The sequence below is a fragment of the Myzus persicae genome, unplaced genomic scaffold, assembly GCF_001856785.1.
Source record: "Myzus persicae strain clone G006 unplaced genomic scaffold, MPER_G0061.0, whole genome shotgun sequence".
Taxonomy (NCBI): domain Eukaryota; kingdom Metazoa; phylum Arthropoda; class Insecta; order Hemiptera; family Aphididae; genus Myzus; species Myzus persicae.
Genome location: NW_019103914.1, coordinates 1 through 13,597, shown reverse-complemented (window position 1 = coordinate 13,597; position 13,597 = coordinate 1). Strand labels below are relative to the sequence as shown.

Below are 13,597 nucleotides of genomic sequence, written 5' to 3'. Positions count from 1 at the left end.
ATTGGATATAAATTACAAAAAAAAATATTGCCTTTATTCATGCTATAATATGAGTTGAATTCTTAAGGTACAAAATTAATTTTAATATTTAAGCGTGTATAAGGTTTGGTCAAAATATACCACTGAGAAATTTTTTCAATGGTTTAAAAATAACAAAAACGGAAAACTAGTAAAATTGGTCATTAATACTTTACAGGTTAAAAGTGTCTGCTCCCACATGTTATTAATTTCAGACAATGCATTCTATTAAAATATAAATTTTATAATTTTTTTTTTTGTTACAGGATGACATCTTATGTTTATTTCAAGTTTGCCTAGAGATAAGTCCAACAGATACCAACCTAGTAGTTAAATGCTGTAAATTGTTGAGCAAAGCATTACCAAAACTTGGTGTTGGCGATGAAAATCTTTTAAAAAATACAATTTCTTGGATACTATTGTGTATCTTCCATTTTAAAACCTGTGTTCAACATTCTGAACAAATAAATGAAATTTTTAATTTTTATTTCTGCACTATTCAAACGTTTAGAAACTTAAACATTAACAATAATAAAGTAAGAAATTATTTATATTTGAATATTTAAGACAAACAATCTAAGATTTTGATCAAAACTTATTTGATACCATTAAAATTATTAATTGTTGAAAATAAAATATCCATTTTAGATCATTTCTAATGTAATGGATTTATTACTTCAAGTATTAGAAAAAATTGAAAACAAATCTGAGAATGCACAGACAAATACCGACATACTAACTTACATAAAGTTTCTTGAAGCAACAGTGGTTATTATAAAAGATTATGATTACATTAATAGTATTGGAATCTACATAATTAAATTTATGGAACGGTCAGTAAATCAAAAGAATTATATGCAATCATATGGTCAAGAAGTAAGTTATGTAATAATAATAAATAATAATAATAATTTTCTATATTAAGAAGTAAGAACCAATGTCAATAAATTACACAACGTACTTGTATTATAACATACTAGGTATTTTAAATGCTAAAACAATTAATATTTTAATATGATTTTAGGTTTTAAAATATGGATTACAAATTTTGTCACAACTTATCGATCAGTCTAAGCAATGGACTAATGATAATTTTAACAAATTGTTACCAATTGTTTTGGTATATTTAAGGTATGGTTTGATTTTTAATCAATCAAAATTTCTTAACGATTTGCAACCCTCTCCTATCGTACAATGGGAAAATCCATCAAGACTAGATATAGTTCCTACGGTGAATTCAGTTGTAAATGTTTAAAAAATCAAGTTATTGCAGTGGGATAAAAATATTCTAGAAAATAATAACTCTTATTTCTAGATTAATATGACAAATAAACGACGTCAAAAAAAAAAGAGGATTATAGAATCCAAAAATAAAGTACCAAAATTTGTTACTATTTCAGTAGATGATGAAGTGTTGATGAATGTAAGGGATTCAGATTTTTCTGAAGATGAACCATGTACATCTAATGTAATTGGACGAATAACATTAGATATACGGTTGTTGGCTGCACAAATAATGAAAAAAATGTTTACAGTAAGTTTAAAATGTTTATTTACTTATTAAACTATAAAACTATATTTGAAGTTATGCTCAACTTGATTTCAGATAGTTGAGAAAAAAATGTTGTTAGGGTATTTGTACACAATTGTTGATGGTCCTATGAACATTCAAAATTGTTTGATTACCGAAGTAGGAAATTCAATACGAGAACCTTCTTCTAGAGTTCGCGCAACTATTATAACTGCTATCACATCTATTTTTAATGGATCAAAAATATTTTTTGCTCAAGCTCAGTATAGGTAAATAGTTAATTTTTCATATTTATGATAATATAAATTGTAATATTATATTAATTAATATTTTTAAGGGAGAAAAAGGGTGCATTTACAACATGGTCTGAAACTCTCGCTGATTATATGATTACAATCCATAATACATTGTTAAAAGATTTTGGTATGGAAACGCATAGTGTCCGTCTTGTACTTTTGCATTGTTTCTCTACTGTGATTTCTAACACACCATATACAAGGTTGAATAAAAGTCTTCTTAAATCAGTATTAGACTCTATACTTGTTTATACTAAATGTGAACCATGTGGTTAGTATTATGATAATATATATACTTTTATTATTTTTGTTATATTATTTAATACTCATATTTACTTACAGACAATTATCTAAGAATAGGAGTCTTCCGCTGTCTGTCCTCTGTTTTTAATTCGGAACTCCCAGAATTTGAAAGAGAATTATTGGTAGAAAAAAGAACGGAAATTGTAAATTTATGTTTATACTTATTTAAAGTAAGTGATTATTCCAACTATACATTTTTATACTGTTATAAAAAAAAACATAAATTTATAAAAGTTATAAGCCAAAACTTGTGAAATGAAAATTGTCAAAAATAAGTGTTCTTGAAAGTGTTTTAACTTGACAATTTTTGTTTATTCTACAATTTTATCTACTCCTGATTAATCATTTAAACAAATCAATGATCTGAGTTTGTTTGGATAATTGATATTCTAATTTTTATTTTATTTCTGTCTGTAGGAAACCAAATTATTTCTAGAAAGTGACCAAGACAATACACAGATGATTGTAAGACGTCAATGTTGGCAAATATTAAATAGCTACTGTAATCATTATCATGGTCTGATTGAAAATAGAATGTTAATTAATATTGCAATCGAAGACATGAAATATACTAAACAAACATTATTACGTAAAAATATTTTGTCATGTTTAAAACAAATGTCTGCAGTATCGGAAGGTAAAGTATAGTATACTGTATACATGAGTAAATTTTTAGTTACATTTTTTTACAATTAGATAAGTTAATGATTTTAATAGAGTGTATAATTTTTATACTAGGGAATGATTATAAATCGGCTAGATTAGAGAAATGGAAGTTGATATTTCGAAAACTAATACCACAAATGTTTGAAGAAAAGGATCCACAAACACTGCCCATTCTTATTGAAAGTTTATCAACAATTGGATCAGATCTATTTAATGAGCTTGAAGTATAAATACAAACAATTTATTCTTAATTTATTGATTAATACTAAGTTAAATAAATTTAACAAAATCGTATTTAATATATAGGATGAATTAGTTGATTCATACTGCGATGAATTACATATGTTTGTTACCAGTGAAGATCAAAATATCCAATCAGCTGCAATAGGAACATTGGGTACACTGGTCAAGTATGAAAAGATATCAAAAGTAAGTTAAAATCGTTATGACATAATTAAAAAAAAAAAAATATTACCTTTAGTAGTTATTAAGTATTTAACTATTTATTTTTTGATTAAAACAATTTTATAGAATCCGATTTATATAAGACACATTATTGATGGATTGCTTTATGTTTCATCAGTAAATAAAGTAAATTCAGTTCAAGAAAAACTAGCATGGACATTAAATTGCTTATCTGAAATCTTGGTAGATAATTGGTAAGCATCTATCATATCTATGTAATACATAATTTAACACCTGTGACTATAATTTATTATAGCTATCAAATATCAATTTTCAATTTTCAATAACAACTAATTTTTAAACTACCACCTATAACAAATTAGTAAGGATAAATGGGTAATTACTACCTTCTTTTGATCGCTTTTCTTCAATTATGGGCTGATTATTATAATTATCTAAATACCTAGAATTTATTTCTCCCTTCAGTATTTATTGTTTGACAAATAAGTACAAAATCAGATCATGGTCTCTATATCAATATTACATATCATTCATGTTTTAGGGATTTGTATGAAATTGAAGATGAAAAATTATTATGCTTGGCCAAAGCTGCGTTATCAACACTCGACCGTAAACCGGTAATTAGTTCACATTGTAACATATTATTGCCGGGTGGCATGAACAGTTAATGAATAAATAGTGAGCTGGTCTCTTTAACATGATTTAGTGGTCCATGATTTTAATTTTATTGGACCATTACATTTTTCATGCAGCCCTACACATATCATTAATATTGTTATTGAAAATTGTTTAATCTATATTAATATGTTTAGTGTAGAGCTTGTGGTACTAGGGCATTAGGTCTCTTACTGTCATTAATTGATCATACTGATGTTACCGGACAGCAATTTGGTTCCTTATATGAAGACTCCATAGATATTTTAATCAATATTGCCAATGGAAATGATAGTATGAAGGTTAGTAGATAACAATTTTATTGCAAGTAATCGTTCAAAGTTAAATTACAATAATTGTATTCTGTTTTAGAATCGTTGGAATAGTTGTTATTCTTTAGGTGTCCTCTTTCAAACCAACTCTATCCAAAAGTTACCAGAAACTTTAAAGGTAAAAAATAGAGATGTCAAAAGTGAAATGTGTAACATTATATGTGATATTAATAGTTTGAAATTGCATTTCCAGAACAACGTATTTAATACATTATCTACTTTAATTATAAATTGCTGTAACTTTAAAGTCAGGCATGTGGCTTGTTCATCTTTAATGTATAACCGTCGAGACCTTTATGGTAATAATTACTCAAAAATGTGGCACAGGTTGTTTGATGCATTTGAAAATGCTCAAAATTTACCACATATTTGTGAATACAAGCATCAACAAAAACTCATAAATCAGGTTTGTGGAAAATAAAATTTATTGTCCATTTAACAAATGAAGAGGACACCTGCCCTCATACATTGTCTCCATCTTAACATACGCATACCATGGCAGATTGTAAATTCTGAATAATCCACTTATCTCTTTTATGTTAAATGAGTAAATTTGACCTATTATCAAATTTAGAACCAAGAAAATTATCAAGTAAATCTCATTGGTTTTTTAATATTTTTATTTAAAGCAAGTTATGATAATTTTATAAATAGTTGTTTGAACATTTAAAAATGCTCATAACTTGCTATAAATAAAAATATTAAAAAAAAAACCTATGAAATTTCTAGATGTTTGTGCTTCTAAATTTGGTCTATTAGTTTTAAGATTAAACATATCAGAGTTATGTGGATTATTCAGAGAGTACAATTTGCTATCATACGTTTGTAAGACTGAGACAATGCATGTAGGTGAAGTGTCCTCTTAATGGGATTTCAATTTATTTTTTCAAACAGCATTCAGAAGAAACAACATTAACTAAATAATTTATTTGATTTTCTAGCTTTGTGCATCATTTTGCAATTTGTGTAATTTACTTGAGCCCTCAGACATAAGTGGTTTAACATACTTGTTTGACTCTCGGCTACACGTAATCCAAAATGAGATGGAAAAATTTTGTAATTTAAACGACATTCCAAATTATTCTGAAATGTTAGCAGCGACACATAACCATTTACATAATATGTTGAAAACCAAACAACTCACATCTAAACAAGAAGAGGTTGTAAACAGCTTATTAAATATGTTTGATAATCATTAAATTGTCTTATGATTTTGTTATTCAATTTAACATTGTGTATAATTTAATTTAATAAAATTTATATGTATTATATTCGAGGTATTTCGATTACTTTTATTATTTATTTAAAGTACATTAATCAACAGTAGAACAAAATTCTATTATGTTTGATCTTCATTATTACCCGCAATATATTTATAATATATTTATGTTGGGTACACCTGTTTGAATGTAGTAAACCATAAATATTTTTTGAATATTACACTTAAGTATGCGGAAAGACTAAAAGTAAACTTTAATGAATAGCAAATTCAGGATTGCAATTGTTTTTAAATTGTCTTTTAACTTCTTTGTTATAGAACTAGAACACAACAATGCAAAAGCATTAACACTGATGATTTTTTTTTTATTACGTAAATTAAAGATTGTAATAAATAAACAATAAAATATATTTTTAAAAATTTGGTTTATTTAAAAAAAACTTACAAAATTAACACAAGAACAAAATACTTCACAAAAATCACTATACCAAACTTAAAATAATTATTAATAGTACAATTAATACCTAATCACATTTTAGATTTAAAAAAAAATACTGAAGCACCTGATATATTTATAACCTATATCCTATGGATTAACTTGACAATAATCAATGTAATACAACCGTTTAAAAAAAAAATATACATGTCAAAAATAAACCATAATAATTCACATAAATAAAATGTATTGTACCCTGAAATATTTTTATTTTGAATTCAAGTCAATTTTATACACTCAAATGTATTTTTATCCAAGCATTATAAAGAAGAATAGAAATTGTAGCGAATGATTATTTTGGTGTAGCACCATTTCTCAAATATTTACTACTGTTTTATTACTGTGAAAGTCTGAAATGAGTTCATACATCATCTGACAGTGATTCTATCATTAAATAGTATAAATTTAACTATTCATTTAATGTTAAGTTCAGATGACATATTACATTCATTGGTATAAGGTTTTTTATGCAAGTACATTTAATACATTTATATCATGATATTATTTTTGCCTGGTAAAATAAAAGTTAGATGACGAAAAAAAAAATTAACATTAATTGTAATTTTAAATGTAAAGTATTGCAAGATAATGAAATAATAACAAAATAATAACAAAAAACAAAATTAAATGCATAAACAAAGTAATTGATGAAAGAGTAAACATAATTTGCTTAAAATACTGGATCATAATTTTAAAGTTAAAATAAGTATATTATTCCTTTATAAGAAAAACTAAATACTTTTTCATTAAAAATATATGATTAAATTTGATTAAATTTGTATAATTTTGTCTAACATAATGTGTCTAGTCTTTTAATTTACAAAAATTGATATGATTGCATATTTAAAACACATCTAACACCGTAACACTGTTCTATATCATGCTTTAATTATTTAAACATATGTTATTATACTTCAAAAAGTAAATTATTTTAGAATAATATTGTTACTATATTTTTATAATTAATATGAATGTATAATAATTATGTCTATGTTTTATGATTATGATTATGATTCAATTAACCATGTGATGAATATATTAAAATACATTAAATACATTTCATAAAAATTTATGCTAACAATAAGATAGTGAAGATACAACATTAAACATATAACCTAAATCACACAATAAAACCAATCGCTACCGTTGTGCATTAAAATAAAACAACAAATGCATGGCAGCATGGAAATGAAAGCGTGCAGTCTTATAATTAAGGTAATGACAACCTTGTTTTGTCGTGTAAAATGACTAGTAATTTTTCTTTAGCCAAATTTATAAAAAAAAGGAAGCATTCAAGAGTTCAATCCTCTATACATGATTGTAAAAGAAGCATTTTAGATTAAGACAAACTTATGATATTATACAAATATCTTAATGAATAATAGGTTTTAAATTTCAATATAAAATTATATGATGAGTTATCACTCATCAGACATTTTTGGAATTGGCATGTCATTTGATATACCTAAATAAGTATGAATTTCGCTAGGGTAAATAATATACTATTATAAGATTATTATACAGTATTTGATCAATGGCATTTTTATACTCTCATAAGTAGTAACAAATTATTAAGATAGATTAAATTAAATAATTCAAATAAGGTAGTATTATATAAATAGAAATTGATTTTTCAGTTAAAAATGAAATTAATTTTGTAGTCACTCGACAACTTGAAATGTTTAAAAATAATCATATTATACATATTTGTAAGCTATATCAAATTTTAATATTTGTTTAGTATAAATATTACTTAAAAATGAAATTCATTAACCCTGTGGATAAATATAATATGAAATAAATATTGTGCAGCCTATCAAAATACAATTTAATCTATTTCTACATAATATGTCTTTTGTTAACGATTTTGTTATGTTTTAGTAAGCACCCTACACTTAAGCACCTCTTAAAAATACTTTAAGAACTATAAGATCAACATTACCATAGTTAAATTAAATGACTTAGAATTTTTACTAAATCAAATCTCAGATAAGATAACTTGATATTTTTAGCACAAATATAACTTATCTTCTAAATATAAAAATGTACAATTGATAAAAAATACACAAAACAAAATATGTTAGATTTATAAATTTGGACATAGATTAAAATGTAACATATTTTGGTAATTAATGTACTAATATATTTAATCTAGGATTTAGATAGTAATGTATCTTAAAAAAACACCTCGAAAATAGTGAATATCTAATTTTTAACTTGTATAGTATGATACAGAAATCAAACAAAATGTCAAAAATAAAAAATAAAACAATACAAAAAATTGATTGAGATAAATATCAAACAGCAACTCGATTACACACTGACTCAAAAATTAGTATCAGTGTATTCAAATCTTAGCTATGTTTCACAATAACCAGGATTTATAGTAATATTTGGTATTAACTCAATTCGTTCAACATCATCATGGTTTTCCAACCCTAATTAGAAACAAATAAAACCTAGTTAGATACTTACATAATAATAAATATTAAATAAATTTGAAAGAGATATTATACACCATAATTTGTTCAAATTTTTGTCAAACTAGACATACACAGATACAACACTAGTGTAATGACTAATGAATCAGAAATATATAAGGTACTCCAAAAAACATTTTATGAACATTTTAGGTGTCCGAGAAAAATTATAATTCAATAATTTTGGGAACAAAAATCTAATTAAACATATATTTAGCCGAAAATTATGAAGTTCATTCATACAGACTTAATAACAATTATTAGCAAGTATACTGGGTTTTTATTTTAGTTGAAATTGACTAGTACATTACCTACCAGTTTTTTTCACATTATTGTTTTTTTTAATCTGAAATGTACAATAAGAATTCATACAATATTTCTTTTATCTATTTTCTGAATTAAAATTATATTTATCAATAGGTACCCTGACAATCTATAGTTAATTCATTTTTTTTGTTAATATTTTCTGGTATTTTGTTTTACTATAACTCCTCCCACCCCTTCCCATATTAAATGCTCGTTTACAGCCCTATTTGGGTCCAAATGATACCCAATTACATGATGCCCTTTTAAAAACTGAGCACCTCTAAATTTTAAGTGAAATGAATAACACAAGAGCATGAAGAATAAAACGTTGATTGTATTGATTTCTTTATGTCAAAGTAATTGGTTTAAATGAATTAGTTGTTAATTAAGTTCATAAAAAAATGTCTAACCTTACTAAGTTTGAAGTTAGTTTTACTTACTTTTTTGCACTCTAGGATCCTTCACAAATAAACAACACAATGCTAGAACAAATATACTAAAGGTACTCATGATCACAATTACTGCAAATGTCCACGCTCTGGTATCGAATGTATCAATGCCTTCCAAAAGGTGTTTCTCCAACTCTAAAATTATATAGTATAATAATAATATTAAAAACAGTAATTACAATAATGGGTTTAATAAACACAACCCCAATACGTAACATAATAAGTAATAATATACCAGTATTATATACCATTTTTTAAGATTATTATTTAGAACATTTCTAAAGGTTTTAAAATTATAAATAATTTTTCATAAGTTAATTTTTAATTTATTAATTATTGTTCAATACCAAATTATCAAAGGTATTTATCCAGAATAATATAAATTATTATGATAGTATTTTACCAGATTCTGTCATGTCACTTAATGTTTTAGTGGTCAACTCGGTTTTGGCCCCATCACCTATTTCATTGGTGGCCCAAATTTGAATTTTATATAAAGTATTCGGACGCAGTGAATAAATTTCTTTGTGAATCTATTAAAAATAAACAAACTAAGAATTATAAAATACTTTATAATAATTTATAGGTTATATAATCTTAAGTTTTTATTTATATAGACATACAAATGTCTATATAGTACAAGTTGTGTATTTAAGGCTTTACATACAGCTAAGAAAACACATCTTTCCCATCTAGTTGTACTTTTACATCTATGATTCAACTTTTATGTTTAATTAAATAAAAGGAAATTATATATTTCTTCATACATATTATTATGTATTCTAAATAGAATTTAGTTAGAACTACACTGTGTAGTTAAATCTTAAATGTTTAAAAATATATACACTATGCATAATGAACAAGGGCCCGTCCGGGTATTTTTGGTCTAGGGTGCAAAATTAATTAAGGGACCGTGTTTTTTTTTAAACTTAATTAAACTAGGATAGAGTTCTACAAGAGATTCTACATTACAAGAAGAATTTAAAAAAGTTTAAGAAAGGGGCCGACAGTGGATATCAGTGCTCAGACCATAAATTTGAATTTAGCCTGGGCTGCTACTTAGTTTATAGCAATATAGCACGAAGGTCCAGTCTGGTGTCCACTCCTAATAATGAATTATTTTTCAAAATAAATCTACATAAATTAAGTCTAAAAGAGTAATGTATCCTCTCAGAGTGCCTAGATTAATTTTCAAAAAAAAAACATTTCTTTCCCATTTTATAAATATAATTTACCTTTGAGTATTTATACTACTCAACTATATTGTATTTTCATAGATTACATATGAGTCTTAATTAATTTCTAAGTTTGACTGAGAAGTAAGAGTTGTGCAAAAATGGATCAATCATTTAATGTAAAAATCAATAATTTAAAAAATAATATTTATTAAGACATTTATTTATGATATCAAAAAAAGAAAGTGTTCTAACTACAAACTGTTTTATTACCTTAAATGGATTTACTAGAAGAACACTCCAATCATCTCTTGAAATTCTATCATCTATAATTCTATACCTAATGGTTATATTCTTAACAGGAGATCCATCATTGTTTTCTATTTCTTTCCATGTGATGAGCATTAATACAGTATTAGGTATAACTCTTACATCTATCAAGGATCCAGGTACACCTGAAATAATTTTAATACAGTTAAGTAAATTCAGAAATACAATTTACTATTTTACTTACTTTTTGGTTTTAGTTCAAATTCAGTCAGTGGAACATGCCCAACATAACCACTAGCAGCTGCTAGATCACAAATATAGACACCAGCATCAGATGTATCAAATGATGAAATGAATAAATCTCCATTATCTAGAACTTTAGCTCGACCAGGTAATTCTTTATGATTCATCTGCCACAACACATTAGAACTTTTTATATTATTACTGCTACATTTTAGTGTAACATTTTCACCAATTTTTGGAAACATTTTAAAATAATTGTTATTTATCCCATTTGTATCTGAAACAAAATAAAATCTATAGGTAATACTAATTTCATTAATTTTCATTTATAATCTTAGGTACTCATAAATAAAATACTTATGATCTTTCAACAATTTTAAAATTTTAGAGACATTGAAATCCGATAAATATGACTGTAGTCAGAAAACAGTTAATCTTAATTAAAAGAATCAGTTTTTAAAAACACAGTAGATATTTGATAAATATTTTTTGTTTAAACATATGTAGGTAGGTAGATAGGTACTTACATGGGATTGAAAATAGTAAGACAGCAAATATACAAACACAAATAAATTCATTAGATTGGCGATTTATCATATTTAAATGGGCATCTTGAAACTTTTAACTAATTTATAATGTCTTCTATTCACGAAACAAGTTTTGAGGTGAACTCACTAACTTGACATCTACGTGACACATAAATATATACGAGACTCACTCATTATTGTATAACATAAACTAGGTATATTATTCATAAACCTATATCAAATTAATTTGATGACATTTGAAAAAAAATACACGGCATTTAAAGAAATTGAAAAACTAAAGATTTTTTATCGTGATTTGAAAATTTGTAATAAATGTTAAGTTGAGTCAAAACCATGAACATAAAATATTAATATTAATAACACGATTGAAGATAGTAAAAACAAATTGTGATTGTACAACTACTTTTGGAACACACTGTGGAAGCGATGTCTTTGTAAATGTAAATCATATTTAGGGATGGCAAAAATCGCAGCTATCACGATGTATCGAATAATCGATGTTTTCATTACGTCTTATCGATGTCGATGTATCGAACCGATTAAAACGACGATTAATCGATACATCGCTGAATAAACACCGATGTATCGAAAAAAAAAAAAAGGCAAATTTTGCACTCTAAAATGAAGGATACGGTTATACCATACACCACACCGTACACTTCACATTTTATAAGGTAGTAATCATGGATTACACATTCACACTTGCAGGGTATTGAGCAACTTTAATATTTATTAAGCATTTAGTGGATATTGAAATCTACAATAGCTTAATTTTTATTTGTACAGTGCCGCCACACTGGGCTTATTCTAGGCATGTTTAAAGTTTAGTAAAATAACACAAACACTATATACTATAATATATACTATATAGTTGACAAAACATGAACAATTAACAAATTTCAAAACTACAAAAGTGAAAACAAAAGACTAATGAGTAAAGACAATGTTGTATTCTTGTTGAATACTTCAAATTTGAATGTCCGTTACCGACACAGTGTCAAATTTATAGGCCTTTGGGCTTTGATCATGGCCATGGATCATTGTTTATATTCCTGCCTACATAGACCAACTACCAACATAAACCATAACCATAATAGGGTCTTTGGAATACGATAATTATGATATGAACCACGGACTAATTGATTAGTGATAGTCGATAGACTAAGTGATTAGAACAAATTATTTATCAATTGTTATTTATTAACTTTATAACCTAACCACAAATTGGACTTCAAATATTATCATAAAAAATTTTAATTTTAAAATATATAAAAAAAAATTTAGTTACGTAGCTACTTCGATACATTGACACATCGAAATAACATCGAAGGTAATTTTCGATGGACCAATAAAAATCGAAAGACACTGTCGGTGTAAAAAACATCGATACATCGAATATAACAATCGATGTTTTCGATTAATCGATGTATCGTTGCCATCCCTATCCGTAACTACAGTTTACAGCTTAATAGCGCAAAACCGTACTTCGATTGTTGTTTGTTGTTAAATGCCTACGATGATGTATGATTTTTTCTAATATTTTCTATTGTTGTAAACCAACGCTTAGTCACTCATTATTGTTTATTACAGAATACGAACAAGATATGAACAATTGAACAATAAGAACAATCGGTAATTCATTAATGCGCAATGGAGTAGAGATGGGTTTATCGTTCACTTAGGTGAACTAGTTCATTCGTTCATCGTTCACTTATTTGAAGTAGTTCATTGAACGATACGTCTAAACATATACTGTATGGACGAACTGAACGATACGTATTTTTTTTTTTTTTTTTTTTTTTTTTTTTAGGCTCGGCCAACTGAGGCCTTTACTTTTAGTAGATTTAATCTTGTCGGTATCGTTTTTTTACGAAATTTCGCTTTTGTGGTTGGCGCGCGAAACTTTTACTCGAAGAATATTTTTTTTTTTTTTTTTTAATTTTTTATTGATCTTCGGCTGCGGCAACTGAGGCCATTAGCTATAGTAGGATTTGTATTGTAGGTTTGTATTGTATATTTTGGGACGATAGGGGGGAACACGTGTGTGTTTGTTTTTGGCAGAATTTCGAATGGGGCACCCGTAGGTTTCTGCCATGTCCCGGGGGTGGGGGATGGCAGCACTTGTTCTCCGGTCACCGCGACTTGTCCGGAGAAAAATGCCGCCCGGTAGCCGAGGATCGAACCG

At 26.3% G+C, this 13,597-nt stretch overlaps 2 protein-coding genes across 4 annotated transcripts in view; one reads left to right on the top strand and one right to left on the bottom strand.

Annotated features, from left to right (window-relative positions):
• LOC111036259 (HEAT repeat-containing protein 6) overlaps window positions 1-5,497 on the top strand; it is a 6,465-nt gene extending 968 nt beyond the window's left edge. Inside the window, exons 2-17 of one of the 2 annotated variants that reach the window (XM_022318226.1) lie at window positions 285-554; window positions 667-894; window positions 1,043-1,261; window positions 1,334-1,552; window positions 1,625-1,818; window positions 1,887-2,116; window positions 2,188-2,318; window positions 2,566-2,785; window positions 2,887-3,038; window positions 3,121-3,243; window positions 3,346-3,473; window positions 3,782-3,857; window positions 4,053-4,196; window positions 4,267-4,344; window positions 4,420-4,632; window positions 5,168-5,497. In XM_022318226.1, coding sequence (XP_022173918.1) covers window positions 285-554; window positions 667-894; window positions 1,043-1,261; window positions 1,334-1,552; window positions 1,625-1,818; window positions 1,887-2,116; window positions 2,188-2,318; window positions 2,566-2,785; window positions 2,887-3,038; window positions 3,121-3,243; window positions 3,346-3,473; window positions 3,782-3,857; window positions 4,053-4,196; window positions 4,267-4,344; window positions 4,420-4,632; window positions 5,168-5,425 — 2,883 coding nt within the window. In that variant the 3' untranslated portion in view covers window positions 5,426-5,497. The remainder of the gene's footprint in view (window positions 1-284; window positions 555-666; window positions 895-1,042; window positions 1,262-1,333; window positions 1,553-1,624; window positions 1,819-1,886; window positions 2,117-2,187; window positions 2,319-2,565; window positions 2,786-2,886; window positions 3,039-3,120; window positions 3,244-3,345; window positions 3,474-3,781; window positions 3,858-4,052; window positions 4,197-4,266; window positions 4,345-4,419; window positions 4,633-5,167) is intronic. The other variant, XM_022318227.1, reaches the window with a different exon arrangement.
• A 2,223-nt stretch (window positions 5,498-7,720) lies between these two features.
• LOC111036272 lies at window positions 7,721-11,655 on the bottom strand. Of its 2 annotated transcripts, XM_022318256.1 has the most exons (6): window positions 11,392-11,655; window positions 10,866-11,141; window positions 10,625-10,806; window positions 9,580-9,709; window positions 9,168-9,311; window positions 7,721-8,379 (listed from the first exon to the last, which is right to left on the bottom strand). In XM_022318256.1, the coding sequence occupies exons 1-6, from the start codon at window positions 11,459-11,461 to the stop codon at window positions 8,300-8,302; spliced, it is 882 nt and encodes a 293-aa protein (XP_022173948.1). In that variant the 5' UTR covers window positions 11,462-11,655; the 3' UTR covers window positions 7,721-8,299. The 2 variants fall into 2 exon arrangements, with proteins under 2 accessions (XP_022173948.1, XP_022173949.1); XM_022318257.1 differs by lacking the exon at window positions 7,721-8,379 and having other exon boundaries at window positions 9,160-9,311.
• Between the last annotated feature and the right edge of the window lie 1,942 nt (window positions 11,656-13,597).

What these genes read in the sequence shown, in the direction of transcription:
- LOC111036272 (XM_022318256.1), bottom strand. Translation starts at nt 11,461, where the DNA reads ATGATAAATCGCCAATCTAATGAATTTATTTGTGTTTGTATATTTGCT. An exon ending in ATTTGAACTAAAACCAAAAA is followed by an intron (nt 10,807 to 10,865) that starts GTAAGTAAAATA and finishes AAATTATTTCAG; the next exon opens with GTGTACCTGGATCCTTGATA. An exon ending in TTCTAGTAAATCCATTTAAG is followed by an intron (nt 9,710 to 10,624) that starts GTAATAAAACAG and finishes TATTTTTAATAG; the next exon opens with ATTCACAAAGAAATTTATTC.